Raw genomic sequence first — 18,475 nt, forward strand, 5'->3', positions numbered from 1 at the left:
TTCGCTGGCGCCGGAGGGGCTCTTCTTCCTTTCTAGATTGTTTCTTTTGTTTTTCCTTCTCAGATCTCGGTGTCTTGTGGTGTGGTTTCATCTACAATTATTGTGCGACATCGTGCAAGAATTCAAAGCGGATCTAAGGCGCTGGTCTTGTTCGTTTTTGATTTGTATGGCCTTGTTTGGTTGTGTTGGTCTCTTCATAGGAGTGGTGTTGAAGCGTTTGTCTTTTAGCAACAGGTTACTCATGTTCACCGGCTTTAGGTTACGTTTTGGGTCTCGTCCTCATGATAATTATTGCTACACGATGCTTTTCTTTAAAGCAGTTTAGTTTTCTATAATAATTGGTATTGTAGTGCTTTCGTCCTTCTTTCTCGTTTGACGAGTTGGATCTAATTTTATTTTGGGATTGGTTATGGTTTCCATTGTTTCATTGAGTCTGTGATTCTGCGGTGGTGATAGTGGATCTGAAGCATCAGTCCAGGCTATCCATCTGATTTTTACTTTGTAATTCGAGCTTGTATGGTAGCTTGGCTGAAGCTAATTTTGGACAAGTTTGATAAATGCAATGAAGAAGAAGACCTATCTAGATGATGAGAATGATTGTCATGCTTTCGCTAAAGGTATTAGAAGTCCGTCTGCTATTGTGGGAACGGGAACACCTAATCTATTTATTTGAAACAAGACCAGTTTGGTATAGGTATAGCTAATGTGGCATTTGTGATTGTCATTGCTAGCTTTTGGTGTGGAAATTCTCTGTCGTTTTGTCATTCGTCTATGGTGTAACATGTTATAAATCAGATCAATAAAATAAAGTGTTAAAAAAAACCTTAAAATATTTTAAAACTTTGATAATATCAAAGTCAATCATAGTCATAGATCTAAAATATATTAAACATAATATTTACCAATTTGCTTGATTCTCGTTTATGTAATGTGAGGACTTCATCGCTGCAAACTTTAGTTTCCTTCCTGGCTAAAATGGCATGAAATGTTTTTGGCTGAAACAATATGAGACACACTAAAATATGATTAGTTACATATATGTTGCGGCAAGAAACGATAATCTCGAAATCAACGTCCCAGATTGTATCTTTTAAAGAAATTTTCTAGCATTAATATCAGAAAAATCCTAATTAGAAAACTCTCGAGCAATGACCACATCATGCGGATAACCTCAAATTGGACTACCCTTAAGTTGGATAGACCAATCCAACTCGCCATCAGGCGACCGGTCCCGGTTAACCCGCTCTTAGCTATTTCTACGAGTCTCGATCAAACTGTCTCTTATTTTCTCGTATAAGTTCGATTGAAGAATCAATCATATAAAGCGATAATGATTAACTTAACACCATAGTTATCTAGACTATACGATTAGTTTTGACTATTTCGTAAAACTGACATCGTATGGAAGGCGATCCCTTCAAAAGAAATCGTAAAAACGTTTCAGCTTGAAAAGTCAAAAATGCGGCAAAAGCTCACTTACGATTTTAGATGAGAATAAGTCTAAAACTACTATGATGGTTTATCAAATATTCGCGAAAGAAGATAAATGTCAAGTTCAGAAGGATAATCATGAAGAACGAGAAAATAAAATATTTCCGCGAAAGGATAAACTCGATCAGAGGCAGAAAAAGAAAGGCCAGTCGACCTAGCAAGCATATATAAGGAGAGCTAAAGTGAGGAGCGCCGTGATCCAGAAATTTAGGAGGATTTAGAACTTCGGTGGCAAGATTAGCAAGTCTCATACTTAGAACGTTTTCCGCTTTGTTATGTGATTCTCCACTGTTAACGATTTCATGTTCATCCTATTTTTGGTGAAACTCCGTATCCCAATTCATATTATTCAATAAAACGCCTCTGTGCAATTAACCATCGATATTTTATTATCTTTTTCTTTTTCGTATTCGTGTATTTATGTAGATAATCCGAATCCTAAAAGAAAATCGAAAATCTTGTCTTTCCCTCCATTAACTAAAATCGACAATGTAACTTTAGGTTTCCAAAACTTTGTTCTAGAAAGAAGGGAGGTTGGATTTTCCAACTCAAGGATCATCGAACGATCAATAAGCTATATGTCTAACCTAACAGGCGACTACACCATCTCATAATGAGTAGGCTCGCGAAATTGTCTCAACCAAAGCAGGTATGACGTGGCGAACTAAACATTCATGATTGGTTGATTATTTTTAAAGTACGTGGATACCTGGAACATTAAGAAAAATATCCTTTTGGTATAGTGTAGATTACGGTTATTTTTTATCGGCTAAGTCAATATTCAGAAGTAATTCATTTATTTTATACATTTTTATAGTAAGAAACCGTAGATGAAAGATAAAAGAATAATAATAATAATAAAAATGGAGGGCCTAGAGAAGGAGCCTAAATGTTTGAAAAATGAACTCTTAAAATAAATGTATTTTCTTATTATTTTTTAAAACGTGTTTGACTGTTACTTTTAGATAATTTCGACGGGAAAACGGCTTATTCATGCCCGAACTAGAGATTGCTGAGAAAATACATACCTCAACTTTTACTGCAAGTCAAAACATACCTATACTAATCAAAAATTTAAAATTCATGCCTGAATTATGGATCGATAAAAAAATACATACCCCAACTCTTATTGCATGCCAAAACATACCTTAACTAATCAAAAATTTGAAATTTATGCCTAGTCTTTAGAAGTCAACGCTAATTTCAATCTATACTATTATTTGCGAAGTAAATTTTCGCAACGGAGCTCTCACGTTAAAAATTAGAGTAGCTAAAATCTATGTTACCCCTAATAAATTTTTATATATATTCTATTATATAATAAAATGAATTTTATTTGCGAAGTAATTTTTCGCAACAGAGCTCTCACGTTAAAAATTAGATTGGCTAAATTCTATGTTACCCTTAATGAATTTTTAAATAAAATGAATTTTATTTTAAAAATCTTATATATTTTTTTAAAATAATTATGATGATTCTTATATATTATGTTGTTATCTTAAAATAAAATTTTACTATTATAAAAGTAAAAAAATTAAAAGAAGTGATTTTTTACAATATTATATTTTAAAAAAAGATAATTCTTATATATACAAATATATCTTAAAATCACTTCTTAGAAAATATCCTTATACAAATATATTGCTCCATTAATATTTACTTAGATATTATTTTTATCTTAAATTTTAACTTTCAAAATAGTAAAATATTATTTCAAGATAACAACACAATATATAAGAATTATCCTATATTTTTAAGAAAATATAATATTGCAAAAATCATGTCTCTTAATTTTTTTTACTTTTACAATAGTAAACTATTATTTTAAGATAACAACACAATATATAAGAATCATCATAATTTTTTAAAAATATATAAGATTTTTAATATAATTTTTTTTTTATTATATAATAGAATATATATAAAAATTCATTAAGGATAACATAAACTTTAGCCACTCTGTTTTTTTAACGTGAGAGCTTCGTTGCTATAAAATTATTTCAAAATTAATAGTATAGATTGAAATTAGCGTTGACTTCTAAAGACTAGGCATAAATTTCAAATTTTTGATTAGTTAAGGTATGTTTTGGCATGCAATAAGAGTTGGGATATGTATTTTTTTATCAACCCATAGTTCAGGCATGAATTTTAAATTTTTGATTAGTGTAGGTATGTTTCGACTTGCAGTAAAAGTTGAGGTATGTATTCTCTCAGCAACCCCTAGTTCGGGCATGAATAAGCCGTTTTCCCTAATTTCGACTTAAGGAACATAATTTGTGTAGAATAAATTTAAATTTGTCACTTGGAGAACATCACCATATTCATGTGTCTTGTGTTGTTCAAAATCTTTAAAATTCAAATTGTAGTTGGGATTTTAAGATTTTCAATTATAATATTATTAGATTAGAAGGTGGTATAAATAAATTACTATACACATTTATATTTTATCGCATAAGAACATGAAAACACCTATGTATACATAAAATTATATACAAAAATATATACATAATTTATCTCTTTTTAATTTTTAAAACATTTATGATGTAAAATATTTTTTTTGAATAACAAAATATAAACTAGTTTTATATAATGATAATTATCAAATCAATAAAATTGATTCTTAGAGCTTGACTGGTTTTCTCGCTACCACCCGCAAACGCAGCTTTTGCGGTTGGTAGCGGTTGACAGCGTTTCAAAACAATCATACAAACCGCTACAAATCGCTTCAAACCACTCCGAACTTCTTAAATTCAAAAGCTGGTTCCAGCTAGCGTTTGCGGTTGCGGGCGGTTGCGGGAGGATAATTTTTTTTTCTTTTTTTTTAAAACCATATAAATGCAAAAATAAAAATATTTAATAAATTTTTAAAATGGAATTATAAAAATACTAAAATATATCTATTATATTTTAATTAATATTATAAAATTTTAAAATAAAAATATTTTCTATAATCTTAAAAATTTTAAACTATAACTTTGAAAATATAATTTACATATTTATTATAATATTATGATTTTTGATATTTTTATAATTATATAAAATGTAAATATTGTTAATTTATTATTTAATCGCTGCTGTATTTGGTAGTTAACCAGTCATAAGTCTCCCGCAAACGCACCAATTTCTAACCGCAGAACCAGTCGTACAAAACTCTTAAAACCGCTAGAAACCGCAATCACCCACATCCGCAAACACCCGCAACCGCAACCGCAACCGCTGCGTTTGAACCAGTCAGGCCCTTAATTTATGGTTAAGTATATATTAACAAATTTAATTATTCATTAAATTTAATAAAAACTTTATAACACAATAGAAATTATTTTTAGATAATGATAATTATCAAATAAATAAAATTCATTTTTAATTTGTGCTTAATTATATATTAACAAATCAAAGTATTCATTAAGAATAATAAAAACTTTAGCCGCTCTAACTTCTAAGCTCAAAGGTGAATAACCATTTCGCAAATAGTAATATAGAATAAAATTATTAAATAAAAATTTAATTATACAAAAGGATAAAAGATCTAGTACATATAAATAGTTAAAAACTTTTATCAAGGTAAACAAAAATATTGTCTTCTTCTTTGATTGCAGGTTATCCAAGTAGGGAAGGGCTTGGATTTGATCCATCCTAAAACAAACTTAATCTGCTTATTCTGTAATAATAATACAACAAGATTTGTTCTACTATTCTTTTTACAGACACTGAATTTTTTTCTTTTGAATTAAACAAAAGACACAAGAAGAATTAGTCTTAACTCCAGAGACCCTCATTACTCAGTTCCGTTCGTTCACCATTTGTTTTGACAATGTACAGAGAAGTAAGATCATCTCTCTGGCTCAATTTTCATCTGAACCGTAGGTTCAGAACCTTGACACATATAACCAAATAACAATGTAAGTAGATATCACACAACAAAACTTCACATTGTTTATATTCTGCAATGTAAATTTTTGTTTATGTTTTTGCTTACAGTTGATGCTCTGTTGCTGATAATCTCTGAAACCCATATGAACAATACTCTGCAGATCGTTTTCCCAGAAAGCTGGCGCCTAAGAAAACACAAAAGTAAGCTTTTCAGAGGAAGCAATACAGTAAGACTGTATACAATTATAAGCGGACATTAAAGTACCTCAGCTTGAACAAATCCTTCACTAAGAATGTTCTTGCCAACAGCTAAATACTCTGAAGGAAATCTTGACTCTGAACAAGATAATGATTCTCCCAGCTGCAACATCTAAGACATATATATAATCTACTCATCAGATACAATTACAGAACATTCTCCCATTCTTTTAACATAAAGCAGAAGAATACCTCTGCAGATAACATAGCATTAGCAGCATTGAACTCCGTTCTTGGATTAATAGTTGCTAACTTCATAGACAAGAACTGGAGAAGTAAACAAGAGATTCAGTTATAATAAACACACAGCCCCATGTTTAAGAAACATATAAAACGGATTACTATTAGACAGTATACCTGGACTTGTCTTTGCAATGACTCCACATAATTGATAATCTCATCAAGCATGACAGCTTTTCCAGTAATCCGGTTGCAACCAGGGACCAAATCTTGAAGCAACTTCATTCTCGCACTAATCTTTTCTCTTCTCGCCTAATTCCAAACTTGAATGTCACAAATCACAAACCAGCAATATTTATGTTTTCAAGTCATATTTGAGTTTTTTTTCCATACCCTTTCAGCGATACTGTGGCTATCAGTTGCCTGACCTCTTCTTGCTCTGACATGTATATAGTCCTTGTATGGCTCAGAAGGTTTCTCCTCGTCCTTGTTTTCGCTCTTTTCAGTCTCATTCTGCTTGCCAGCCACAGCTGCATTGTTCTCTTCCTGCATCTCAACATTAACTCAGAAACATTAGAATTTAGAATTCAAGAACACGAGTGAATACACATTAATTCCCAAGACTAAAACCTTGGAGTTGGAAGCTGTTAGAGACGAGGAAGCTGGAGACTCCTTCCTCTTCCTGGAGTTGGGTCTGGTCTTACCTGTTCCAGAAACCGAACCTGGATCCAGTAACGAGCTCTTGTTGCTCTCCTGAACCTGACTGTGTCCGAAGTGACCGAGATACGGGAATCCAACAGGGAAATTGTCGGAGATTGAGTGGAGTGATATCTCTTGCGTGTCGCAAAACCTTCCAACAAAGTCACTGATCATCATCGCGTCGTTTCCATCTCCAAAGGGTAATAAGCAGTTAAGGGTTTCCTCTGTTTCCTTATCCATAACCAATCTAAAGACAACAACAAACTGCAGAAGAGAATGAGAAAAGTTTCTACAGAATCGACAAGTAAAAATCCGGAAAGGAACAAACTTTGTAGATGATTCTTTCTTCTGAGAAAAAAAGGTGTTACCTTTGTTCAACTTCGTCGAGTTATGGATCTATTCGAAAATGGGACTGAGACAAGAAAAAGAAAAAGAAAAGAGACTTGAAGATGAGCAATCACGGAGCAATCAAAGAGGAGACGGTGACGTTTAGCGATGAATGTGGGTTTCAGAAACTGACAAAAGAACAGTTGATGCTCACAGATCCCTGTGTAATGATTAGAGAGAGACATTAATTAGAAAAACTAGTATTAACGAGTAGTTGATTACAGTAATTAGGAAGTTAAGACATTGGGGTTTGGTTTGTTGTCTCCACTCTCTAAAGTCAGTAACTGAGAGTTGACCGTGGAACGTTTTTAGATCTTGAATATGATACATGTGTTTTAGTATTGAAACTAGATGAGTTTTTTATACTAATGTTTTTTTATTAAATAATGTAACATTTTGCAACAATACAATTTTTATCGATTGTAAAATGATAAATACAAATGTTGGTCTCTTAAATATATCATCGTTGTTAAAGATTTAACATATTACATATCATTTTAGTTATCCTTAAAACTTCATATGAATAAAAGAAAATTAAGTTTTGCGGCTCACCCAAATCACAAAAACCAGATAGGCAATATCGACTGTAAAATGACGATAGGAGATTAGGTTTTCTGCTCTCGATTTGTTTACTATTGACTCTCCGTACGTGATTTTATTTTCTACCTCTATAAAATTGTTCTTTAGTTCTCGTTTCTGTTTCACTGATATGAGTTTTGTTTCTTTTAAAAAAAAAATTTGTGAATTCGGTGAATTACATAAGTGTCAATTTAAAAAGATAGACATCTGTAAAAATTAGTTCGACTCTATATACATATCTAAGAATCAAAATTTTTGAAGAAAATCACCAGCACAGGTTAGTGTTCAAATCTAATATATCAAGTTGTTATAAAATATAAGTGCATACTCGAAATATAAATATTTGTCTAGTATATATTCATAAGTTCGGTCTAAAATTATCTAATTCTAGAACAAAAAAAACAAATTACTTATTTTATTAACCTACGGGTTTGAAACTTGGTTACTTAAGAGTATACCGATAAAAAATACATATAATACTTTACCATTCTAGTATATGTAAACTATGTATAAAGTAAAAACTGTTTGATTTATTAAATGATAAACGAGAAAACTTATAATAAATAGTTCAAATCTCTCACTCTTACAATTATAATAGCTAGATAGGGTATTAGGGAGAAACAAATATTAGGCGAATGATCAATTCTCTCATCTTTGAAAAAACTCAAAAGGAGATAATTAGAATCTTGTCATGATATTTAATTAAAATCTTTTAGGAATAAAAATCAAGACTAAAATATTTAATCTGAACGAGATAATATATATATATAGTGCTTACAATATTAAAATCACTTCAGTTTGAATATATATATATATATATATATATATATATATATATATATAATGCTTAAAATATAAATCACTTCAGTTTGAAGAAGTGTATTTCTCGGATTGTCAGGATTAAATAACATATTAAAAACCACATATTTTAAAAATAATTTGTTTACATAAAAGTATATACATTAGAGTAAGCACATAAATCAAAACCAATGCTTTTGCTTATTTATAATCATGTTTTTGGTAAATAAATCAAAGCAAATCATTTTACTTATTTTATATGGTATATAATTAAATTAAAGGATATTGACATAAATATATATATAGTATATTTTAATATAAATATTTATTGTTGACACTTCCTACTCATATGATTTTATTAACATTTATATATTTACTATAACAAAAATTTAAACCGTTAATCACAAAACATTTAAAGTGAGATTTATCAGTAAAAATTTCAAAATTAAAATATTAAGATATCAATAAGTTTTCAATGCAAATTTTGAAATTAACATATTTATATATTTATATATAGTATATAATTTAATTTTAATGATATTAATATATATATATATATGTATATAATATGAATATCTATTTATGAAACTTCATATTCATACGATTTTTGATCATTTGTACCTTGCTTAAACAAAAAAAAAAAGTTAAACCATTGATCCCAAAATTTTCAATGTGGAACGTTTACCATTTTTAGTAATTTTAGTCTTTTAAAAAATTAAAATATAACAAATAAGAAAAAAATTTAAATTTTTATTATATGCTTAATGTGATTTTTTTTTAATTTCTTTTAGTAATATAAAATTAATCAAAAAGAGAGAGGATACAAAAATTGTTATCAAATATGTATTATTTATAATAATTAATTGTCATATATATATTAATCATATAGGGTAGTTTCGTAGCTTTTATTTAAGGAAATACTGAGAATATTCTTTTGTATACTACTAATCAATTTGATTGTTAGTTTAACGAAAAAATAATATATATTTATATGGACCAACTTATTTTTCTAAGGATTCTAAGAATCAACCTAGTGATAACACGTGGCTACGAAAATATGTTGTAATTATCTAGGATTAATATATAGAGGATGTAGTTTTGATTTGAATATACTATATATTTACTTACAAATGTGTTATGATGTGACTAGTTTCTCAGCCACCACCGTCCTCAAAAGCTATATTATAGATTCTGTGACAAAAAAAAAGATTTTGTATATATTTACTGAAGTGTTAAAGTTAAAATGGTTTTCTCGCTACCATCTGCAAAAGCTATCTTATAGATTTTGTATTTAGTTACTGATATGTTAAGGTCTAACTGGTTTCTCTGATACCATCCGCAAAAGTTATATTATAGATTTTGTATCTAATTACTGATGTGTTAAGGTCTGATTGGTTTGCCCACTACCACAACAAACACAACTTTTTTTATTGGTAACGATAATTGGCATTTAACAATAATCTCAAAATGATATATTTCAAACCGTTCCAAATCTCTTAAAATCAAAAAACTGATTATCACTAGCGTTTACAATTGTGGATAGTTGCGAGTGGATAAAGAAATATAAAAATATTTTCTTAAAATATTCTCAAATTTTAAATTAAAAATCAATATATTATAAATAAAAATTAAACCAAAATATTCAATATACTTATTAAACCTTAATATATTATATACATATTAAAAATATATATATTATTACAAAGTTTTAACATAATTTAAAAGTTTTATTGAAATTATAACTTTCATCTAAACTGAAAAAAGAAATAAAAATAAATGTAGTATTATAATAATTATGTTATATTAATAGTTATTATATTTTATCATATTATTATGTTTTTGATATTTTTATAATGTTATAGTGTAATATTAGTAATTTATTATTAAAACACTGCAACATCTGATAATCAATCAATCATAAATATCTTGTAAACGCACCAGTTTCTAATCTTTGTACCAATCGTACAAATCGCTTAATAACATTTAAAACTGCAGCTTCTCACATTCGCAAACTCATGTAATTGCACCCACAACCTCTGTTTCTCAACAAACTAGGCTCTTATTGGCCATAATTAATGTGTATAGGTTTCCACATTGTTGGGACCAATAATTAAATTTTGCATCTGAATAATTAAATTTTGCATCTGAATCGATCCCAGAAGATAGTGGGCTGTAAGGAAAGAGAATGGGCCGAAGATCGGGCTCGAGTCAACATGAGGAAGCACGCTCGACCTCGACCGAGTCACAAGAGATCCTGAGGAATCCACAACTGTATGAAAGATATCGGAGCAAACTTACAACTGGAACAAGTATGAAAAGTAGACGAGAGAAAAGAGAAGGCATTCATGCTTTGATACGCCCACTCACTATCGGCCTTGAGCTCTCAGCTTAACCACTTTGATTTTTTTCTTTAGCTTTGTTCCTAGCCTAGTCTAGTTTCGATTGTCTTATAAATACCTTGTAAACCTAATATATTAATACATAAATCCATTTTCTTCAACCTAAGTCTAATTATTTCATTGTCTTCTAAGGATATAACTGCCCACAAGTTCTTTTTACCTAATCTTTTAACAAACAAAAACTACCAAATTCTTTGTATTGGTTTTAAGGTTCACACATATTTTAATATGAATACAATATAAGAAGACTAACAACACACATAATGACTTTTGTAATCACTAGAGGTGGTGGTGGTATTGGCCTTTGGTTATGATTGGAATCTCATTGAGATGAATTGAGAACCGTAATAGACAACGATTTCGTACAGATGATGTTTTTCCTTACAAATTTTTTGACTAGTGTGTCTTTAATGTTGGGTAGAAATCCGCTTCAACCCACTTCGAGAAGAAGTATGTGAGGACCTGTAGAAAATATTTCTGTTTTGATTTATGCAGAGGTCCGACAATATCCATTGACCAGCGCAGGAATGGATACAGTGTCGATATTGACGAAAGAACCTCTGCCGGTTGATGTATTGTTGGTGCGTGTCTTTGGTATTTTTCACATTTTTGTGCGCTTCTGATCTTGTGTTTTCTTGTGCATGGAATGAACTTGTCCGAATCTTCTGGATCACTGGGTGAGCTTCCTGAATGTCTAGATTGATCTCCTGGTCTCCAATGTCTGGTTTGAATCTGATTGAACCTGTTAGCTTCCAATTGAAGCAAGCGTAGAACTGGTATGGCCGGTGTTGGAGAATGGATCATAACTTCATAATTCTGTGGATTTTTCTCCTCGTTCTTGGCTTGTTGGAAATCTAAGAGTTCCATCTTGATGACTGTGGTTGGGATTTGTGAATGCCGCTTCATGGATGGGCTTGAATCCTTTCAGTGGTCTCTACCCATCCAAAGGATTCGAAACCAGTTCGTTTTCCTCGAGTCTCTACTAGCCCTATAAGTTAACCGCCTGCCATGTCTACCCCGAAGGTACTTTTGGTGCTCAACAGGTTGATACTAGCTAGCAGATGGACGGACTGGAAACCTCTGGTTTGTAAAATTCATATTTTTCTGGTCCGGATATCTTTTCTGGTACTTCCAAGCCTCAGTGATTCCTTGATGAGTTAGCTTTCTTAGCAAATTGGTTTCACGCTAAAAATACTTCCTGGTTGTTGAGATATTCACCTTGGCCTGAACCTCTATCGCTGGTACCTCCTAGGTGGCTGGTGTGGGAGGTTTAATGAGGCCTGGTCGAGCCACAGATTTAATGCCCACAACATAAGCTGAACTTACGCGTTTGGTCGGGGACCACTTAGACGAGCTGATGTCTCTGGCCGGCTTAGCAGGCCAAACCTTCTATTCTATGGGCCTTGTGGATGCAATCTATTTTCTACCTGAACTTGTATTTCTAGCTTCAGTCTTACACTGTGACAAAAAAAGAAAAAAAAAAGCTTCAGTCTTACATGTTCAGGGTCTCTTCCTCTCTGAACTTTTTCGATATGATAGCCATTACACTATCGCGAAGGGCAATCAGATTATAACTAAACCAGATATCATCCGAACATTATGCCACCATCTTACCGCTTCCTGGTCCATTATGAACAAAAAATCCTTGTGGACGATTTTACATCTCTCGGTTTGAAGAAGAAACTACTACACCAAGGAATGATGATCAAGTCTAGAGATCTAAAATAAAAACATTTCAAGTCCGTTGTACAAAGATTTTAGACGGCTCATAATAACCATAATCCAAATTATTTCACCCTTCTCCTCTCTTGTGCTCCTGCTTCTTATTTTGATCCTAGAAAAAAAAAGCTCTCAGTAACTAGCATTACTTTTTTTTTATTCTTTCAGTAACCAGCTGCATTACGAAACAGCCATTCCTTTGTATCCTCTAAACTCTCTTAAAGATCCTTCAGTTGATAAACTCTTCTTCTCTTTGTTGAAACAATACACCGGCGCTTGCCATTTCTCATCCTCAAGAACCGCGCCAACCTCAAACGTCATCACATGAGCCTCCCTCCCTGCAAGTATTTATTCACACCGTTACAGAAGAATTTTGCTAGAACAAAAACAACCTAAAAGTCGTACACAGTGGCATCGATCACCACCTGTATAGAAGATCCATTGAACGGGTCTCTTGGTTTCGACATCCTCATAGTACCATATAAAGTCTACTTTCTCCCATACATTGCAGTGAAACCCATTCACAAGTTGTTGACCTAGATAGTTGGCTCCATCTAGCCAGTTTGGTCGCAGGATTCCAACCTTATTCAAACAAAAAAATAATTGTTAGCCTAGTTAATTATTACATGTTCATACAAGAACACTCTAGCCTCTGGGTGGGCTTGACTTGACTATAATCGAAATCAAACAACCAAGTCTAAGCAAGACACTGAGCTAAGACAACAGTCTAGTCCTAGCAAATAATATAACCGTCAAAAGACTGGTTTTATAACTTCATTTATGATGCAAAGTACAAAGATTATTGGAAACAGTTAGCATTTACACGCAGTGTACTAAGAAACAAAAAAAAAAAGTTCAAACTCCAAATCTGCAGAGAGCTTAATCTTCATCAAATAAACATTATTAGTTCCGTTAGGGCCTAAGGAGTTTCAAATTCACACTCAAATCTTAATCATATTATAAGATCTGTGACAGAATAATGTCTAGAAGATAAAAACTGACCTCAAGTTGAGCTGAGCGGCACGATTTAGAGCTGTCGAGGGTGTAGAAGAAGGAGGTGCCGTTGTTCCATTCGAGGTCGTAGGTGATGCCACCGAGCTGCTCCTGGATGATATTGAAATTACGACCGTTGGGCCAGTCGTACCAAAGGTCAATCATCGAGAGGTCTCCGGAGTAATTCATGAACAGTAGTGCATGAAATTGGTGTGGCCATGGCGCCGGGACCGGCTCATCAGCGGTAGCGATTTGGGCGCCGGAGATAAAGACGAGGAAGATGAGGATTACCATCGGTGTTCGTCTGATAGCCATTTGGGTTTCTGGCCGCCTGTGATGTTTGCTTCTTGTGCCCACCCATTCATCCGCATATTATCTTCTTCTTTTTTCTTTTCTATTATCTTTTTTTTTTTTTTGTCAACATTACTTTTATTAAAGTGATGATTGTTTCAGTAGTTTTTAGTTTTAGTTTTAGTTTTTTAGATTTTAGTTTTTGGTTTTTAAATTTTGGTTATTGATTTCCAGCTTTTGGGTTTTTTAGTTTTTGGTTTTTAGATTTTGATTTTAGTTTTTGGTTTTGCAGTATTTTTTTTATTTTCAAAAATTAATTAATAGATTACTTTAAAATAATACAACAAAATAGCCATAAATATTTAGATTTTACAATTAAAACTTATCAAAATACTGTGATTATTATTTTAAAATAAAATAAAATAACATATTTTAATTATTATATTTTTATGAAAATATATTATATAAAATATAAATCATAAAATATATATAAATTACACAAAATTAAAAAAAAAAAATTTGAAACTACTTAGAAAATTTTCTTATATAAAATATTTTAATTTTAAAAACTTGAATAAATAGTTTTTCTTATATAAATATTATAAATTATACAAAAATAAAAACACATAAAATTATGAAACTAATTATAAATTTTCTTATATAAATTATTTATATTTTCTTAAAGTTGAATGGCAATTTTATATTTCAGGATTATACAATATATTGTATTAATAAAACATATTATGTTTTTATAATATTTGTTATTTTTAATGTGACTAATAATTATTAAAATAATTCAATTGTTTGTTTATAGAAACTAATAGCTAAGTTTTAAAATTAAATAATATTATTTATAAAATATATAAATTGATTTACAGATATGAAACACAAATTAAAATATTTCACATTATTGTTTAAATAATATCTAATGTATAAAATATTTTATGATAATTTTATTTTTATGAAAATATTATTTATTAATTATTAATTAATTAAAATATAGTAGTTTCTACAAAATAAAATCAAAATTCTTTTTTTTCATAAAAGCTCCCAAAAGTTGGTTTTTGGTTTTTCTTCATAAATTGGTTAAACTTTTCAAAAACTAGTTTCCCTAAATTTTAGGGAATCTATTTATTGAAAATTTTAATTGGCAATTCAAATAGTTTTTACAAAAACAAAAACAAAAACCAAAATCTTAATTGGATGAAAAATGGTTTCTACAAAAACAAAAACCAAAAACTAAAGCAAAAACTACAAACAATCAAGCTCTAAATCATAACAAGAGTATGAGTACAAATTAATGGACTAAAAAACACGTGGTTACAAAACACATGGAATATTACAAATTAAACCTAAGCTACACGTCAAAAATAGAAGAATGCAAATCGGATGACTCTTCAGCTCTGCCGCCGGTGAAGATTTCGACCATGATCGCCGACCAACCACTGCTGACTAATCTTCATTAGATCACCAGCAAAATCTTCGTTCTGCTACGTTTCCATCCTCTTTAACTTGCACTCACTACAAGGGACTCTTCCACGCCGGTACATGAAAATCTTTAATCGCTGGTTGTTACTTCAGGGACTGCTCTATCAAACAGAATTAGCTCCTTTATTGGACCGTTCATAAAAACGCCAAATTCTACTGAATCTTTTCTGCATCAACTTAGTTTCATCCATCATCCTCATCCTCCTTTCCGTAAGAAAGCTTTAGCCAAAAGCCGATTCACCGGCCAAGCTAAACTCGGGTGAAGACTGATTTCTAGTAGAAAGGACTTTGAGCCTAACCATGTATAGACCCACAAAAGAGACACCCAAACTAAACTAGTTCGGCGCCGAGCGAAGAACAAAATCAGCTAAAACAAAAGGACTATTGATCAAGATCAAGTATTAAACAACAAAATAGAGATCTCACAAAATATTCTATTGCCTAGCTTAATCGTGACTGAATTGAGTTTATTATGTACCCACGCTCCCTGTCGATTTGATCGCTAAGTAACACAACCAAATCTTTTGTAAAGTTGCTCATAGAGTAATTTGAGTGATATCATTATATTGCTTTCTCACGCTCTAATTATATTTTTATTGGTATGCAGAATGTTTCTGCAGAAATACTACATCCTCAAACTTGGGTGAAGATTATAGAACCACTCATCACGTTTCATATGACATAAACATTTTTATCTCTTTAGGCATCTCTTTCATGAGTCCAGTGAATCATCTGAATGGTTCTATCATCAAAATAAGTGGTGTTGTTTTGTTCAAATCAGTGAACATCTATCTCTCCAACATGTTTTTGACATTCCTGAATTCAAACTAAATCTTCTCAGCATCAGTGACTTGACCTATGACATTGGATTTCGTGTTATTTCTGATCCGTTTTCTTTTCTGATTCAGGATAATACCAAGGCATTGACGATTGGTAAGGATAGGAGAATAGGAAATCTCTATGTGTTGGATACAAGTTCTTCTCAAATGTCAGTGAATGCAGTCATTGATGTTGGTGTATGGCACAAGAGACTTGGTCATCTTTCCTTCACCAGATTGGATTCCATCTCAGAATCTTTGGGAACTACAAGATACAAGAATAAAGGATCTTATTACTGTCATATTTGCCTTTTGGCTAAGAAGAAGAAGTTGCCATACTCTTCCTCTAATAATATATGTAATGAGATCTTCAATTGTTACACATCGACATTTGGGGTCCATTTTCAGTAGAAACAATGGAAGGTTTTCAATATTTCCTAACTTTGGATGATGATCATTCAATAGCCACTTGGATATTTTTACTCCGGAACAAAAATGAATTACTTAGTATATTTCTTCAATTCATTCAACAAGTTGAGACACAGTTTAACACAAGAGTAAATTAAATGAAATCAGATAATCCACCCCGAATTGGGATTCACCAAGTACTTTCAGGAGAAATTCATATTGTCTCTTTTCATTCATGTCCAGAAACGGAACAAAATTCTGTGGTAGAACGGAAGCACCAACATATTCTCAATATTTCTCATGCTCTCATGTTTCATTCAGGTGTTCTTTGCCCTTTTGGGGAGATTATATATTGACTTATGTTTTCTTGATCAACAAAAACCGCATCACAGCTTATCTTGGACCAAAAAAACTTTTGTTAAGCTGACAATAAAACCTTCGGATTACTCTCAGTTAAGAACCTTTGGATGGTAATGTTAAGATTTTTTCTTCACCAAAATGGAAACATTAATTTCTTCCAAGAGCAAAGGAGTCTTTTTTTTTTGGCGTCCTTTGAGTTATAATGGATATAAGTTGATGAATTCGGAGAGTAACAACATTTTCATATCTCAGAATGTTGTTTTTCATGAATAAGTCTTTCCTTTGGCCAAGAAGAATCTATCAACAAAATTTGTTGATCTCTTCACACCATTGGATTCTGAGTATTCAGGTAATATTCATCCCTCGCATAATATTCCTTTTCAATCTATTCCCTTTAACATTCGTACTTCCTCACATATTCATACTTCTACTTCTCACCCTCGTACAAAGAGAACCCCCATACAGTTACAAGAATATCATTGTTATTCCACAAACACGTACATATATCATCCTATTTCATCTTCTATTTCATACTCAAAACTATATCCTCATACCTTTCTTACATAATCATTACACAAATTTCTATTTCTACTTCATTTTTTGAGGCTCAGAAATCCAAGAAATGGTGTGAAGCAGCGGATGTTGAAATTGGAGCTATGGAATCAACAAAAATATGGGATGTTACTAGTCTTTCTCTTGTAAGGAAATATGTAGGTTGTATGTGTATTTATACTTTAATATTCAACGCTAATGGAACTCTTGAGAGACACAAGAATATATGCAGAAAGAGAGTCAAGATTACAATGAAATATTTCCCATGTAGCTAAAATGGCAAAAGTCAAACTTCTTCTCAAAGTTTACGCTACTAAGAAATGGTCTCTTACTCAACGTGATATTTCTAATGTGTTTTTGAATGAGGATTTAGATTAAGAAATCTTCATGAAGATATCATAGGGATGCCGAGAGAAAAGGCATTACTCTACCACCAACAGCTGTTTTACGATTCAAGAAATCTATATGTGGGTTAAAACAAGTTTTAAGACAGTGGTTTTGAAAGTTTTCTTCTCCTCTTTTGGATTTGGAATAGACTAACGATCATGGTGATCATTCTTTGTTTGTACGCAGAAGAAAAACATGATTACGTTGTGGTGCTTGTGTATGTAGATGACATCATTTTCACAAGAAACTACAGATGAGTTTCCATCTTTTAAATTTAACATTCATTATAAAAAAAGTATTACTGGGTAAAAATCATTAAAAATGAAAGAAAACAAAATCATAACAAAGTGATATCTGAACCTGATAATTTAAACAAACTTCAAACACAAAACTAAATAAAGGGCTTTGTTTTTCGACCCAGAGAGTCCCGTTCAGTTACGATTATATATAGGATTTTTATTAGTCTTCTCAACTCAATATACAAAAAGTCTTTTATATAGTTTTTTTTTTTTTTGGTAAAAAGTCTTTTATATAGTTGAAGCACTTTTCTAATCTACAGTTACCAATCTATTTTATACAAAACTCGCAACATGTAAAACGATGAAGTTATAAATCAGGGAGAAGAGTGTCGGTTCAATATGAACCATCTAACCAACAATTTTTAAAAATCATAGCACACATGAATTATGATATATTTTCAAAAGAAACCAAAAGCCAAAAAAAAAGCTACGCTTGCATGACTCAATATAAATGTATTATTTTTACCCCCACTAAACTTTCACCATACTCCTACTTAAT

At 31.3% G+C, this 18,475-nt stretch overlaps 2 protein-coding genes across 4 annotated transcripts; both read right to left on the reverse strand.

Moving 5' to 3' along the window:
- Positions 1-5,211: 5,211 nt before the first annotated feature.
- Positions 5,212-7,041, reverse strand: LOC125605194 (transcription factor bHLH77-like). 3 transcript variants are annotated; one of them, XM_048775146.1, is made up of 8 exons: positions 6,867-7,041; positions 6,430-6,762; positions 6,193-6,351; positions 5,977-6,111; positions 5,812-5,886; positions 5,627-5,731; positions 5,468-5,546; positions 5,212-5,364 (listed from the first exon to the last, which is right to left on the reverse strand). In XM_048775146.1, the coding sequence occupies exons 2-8, from the start codon at positions 6,736-6,738 to the stop codon at positions 5,321-5,323; spliced, it is 906 nt and encodes a 301-aa protein (XP_048631103.1). In that variant the 5' UTR covers positions 6,739-6,762; positions 6,867-7,041; the 3' UTR covers positions 5,212-5,320. The 3 variants fall into 3 exon arrangements, with proteins under 3 accessions (XP_048631103.1, XP_048631105.1, XP_048631104.1); XM_048775148.1 differs by having other exon boundaries at positions 6,193-6,345; positions 6,867-6,987; XM_048775147.1 differs by having other exon boundaries at positions 6,430-6,745; positions 6,867-6,982.
- Positions 7,042-12,247: 5,206 nt separating this feature from the next.
- On the reverse strand, positions 12,248-13,777 carry LOC106384862 (uncharacterized protein At4g14100). The gene is made up of 3 exons (XM_048775145.1): positions 13,383-13,777; positions 12,806-12,962; positions 12,248-12,718 (listed from the first exon to the last, which is right to left on the reverse strand). The coding sequence occupies exons 1-3, from the start codon at positions 13,686-13,688 to the stop codon at positions 12,561-12,563; spliced, it is 621 nt and encodes a 206-aa protein (XP_048631102.1). The 5' UTR covers positions 13,689-13,777; the 3' UTR covers positions 12,248-12,560.
- Positions 13,778-18,475: the final 4,698 nt, after the last annotated feature.

The sequence above is a fragment of the Brassica napus genome, unplaced genomic scaffold, assembly GCF_020379485.1.
Source record: "Brassica napus cultivar Da-Ae unplaced genomic scaffold, Da-Ae ScsIHWf_719;HRSCAF=1042, whole genome shotgun sequence".
NCBI classification, from domain to species: Eukaryota; Viridiplantae; Streptophyta; class Magnoliopsida; order Brassicales; family Brassicaceae; genus Brassica; species Brassica napus.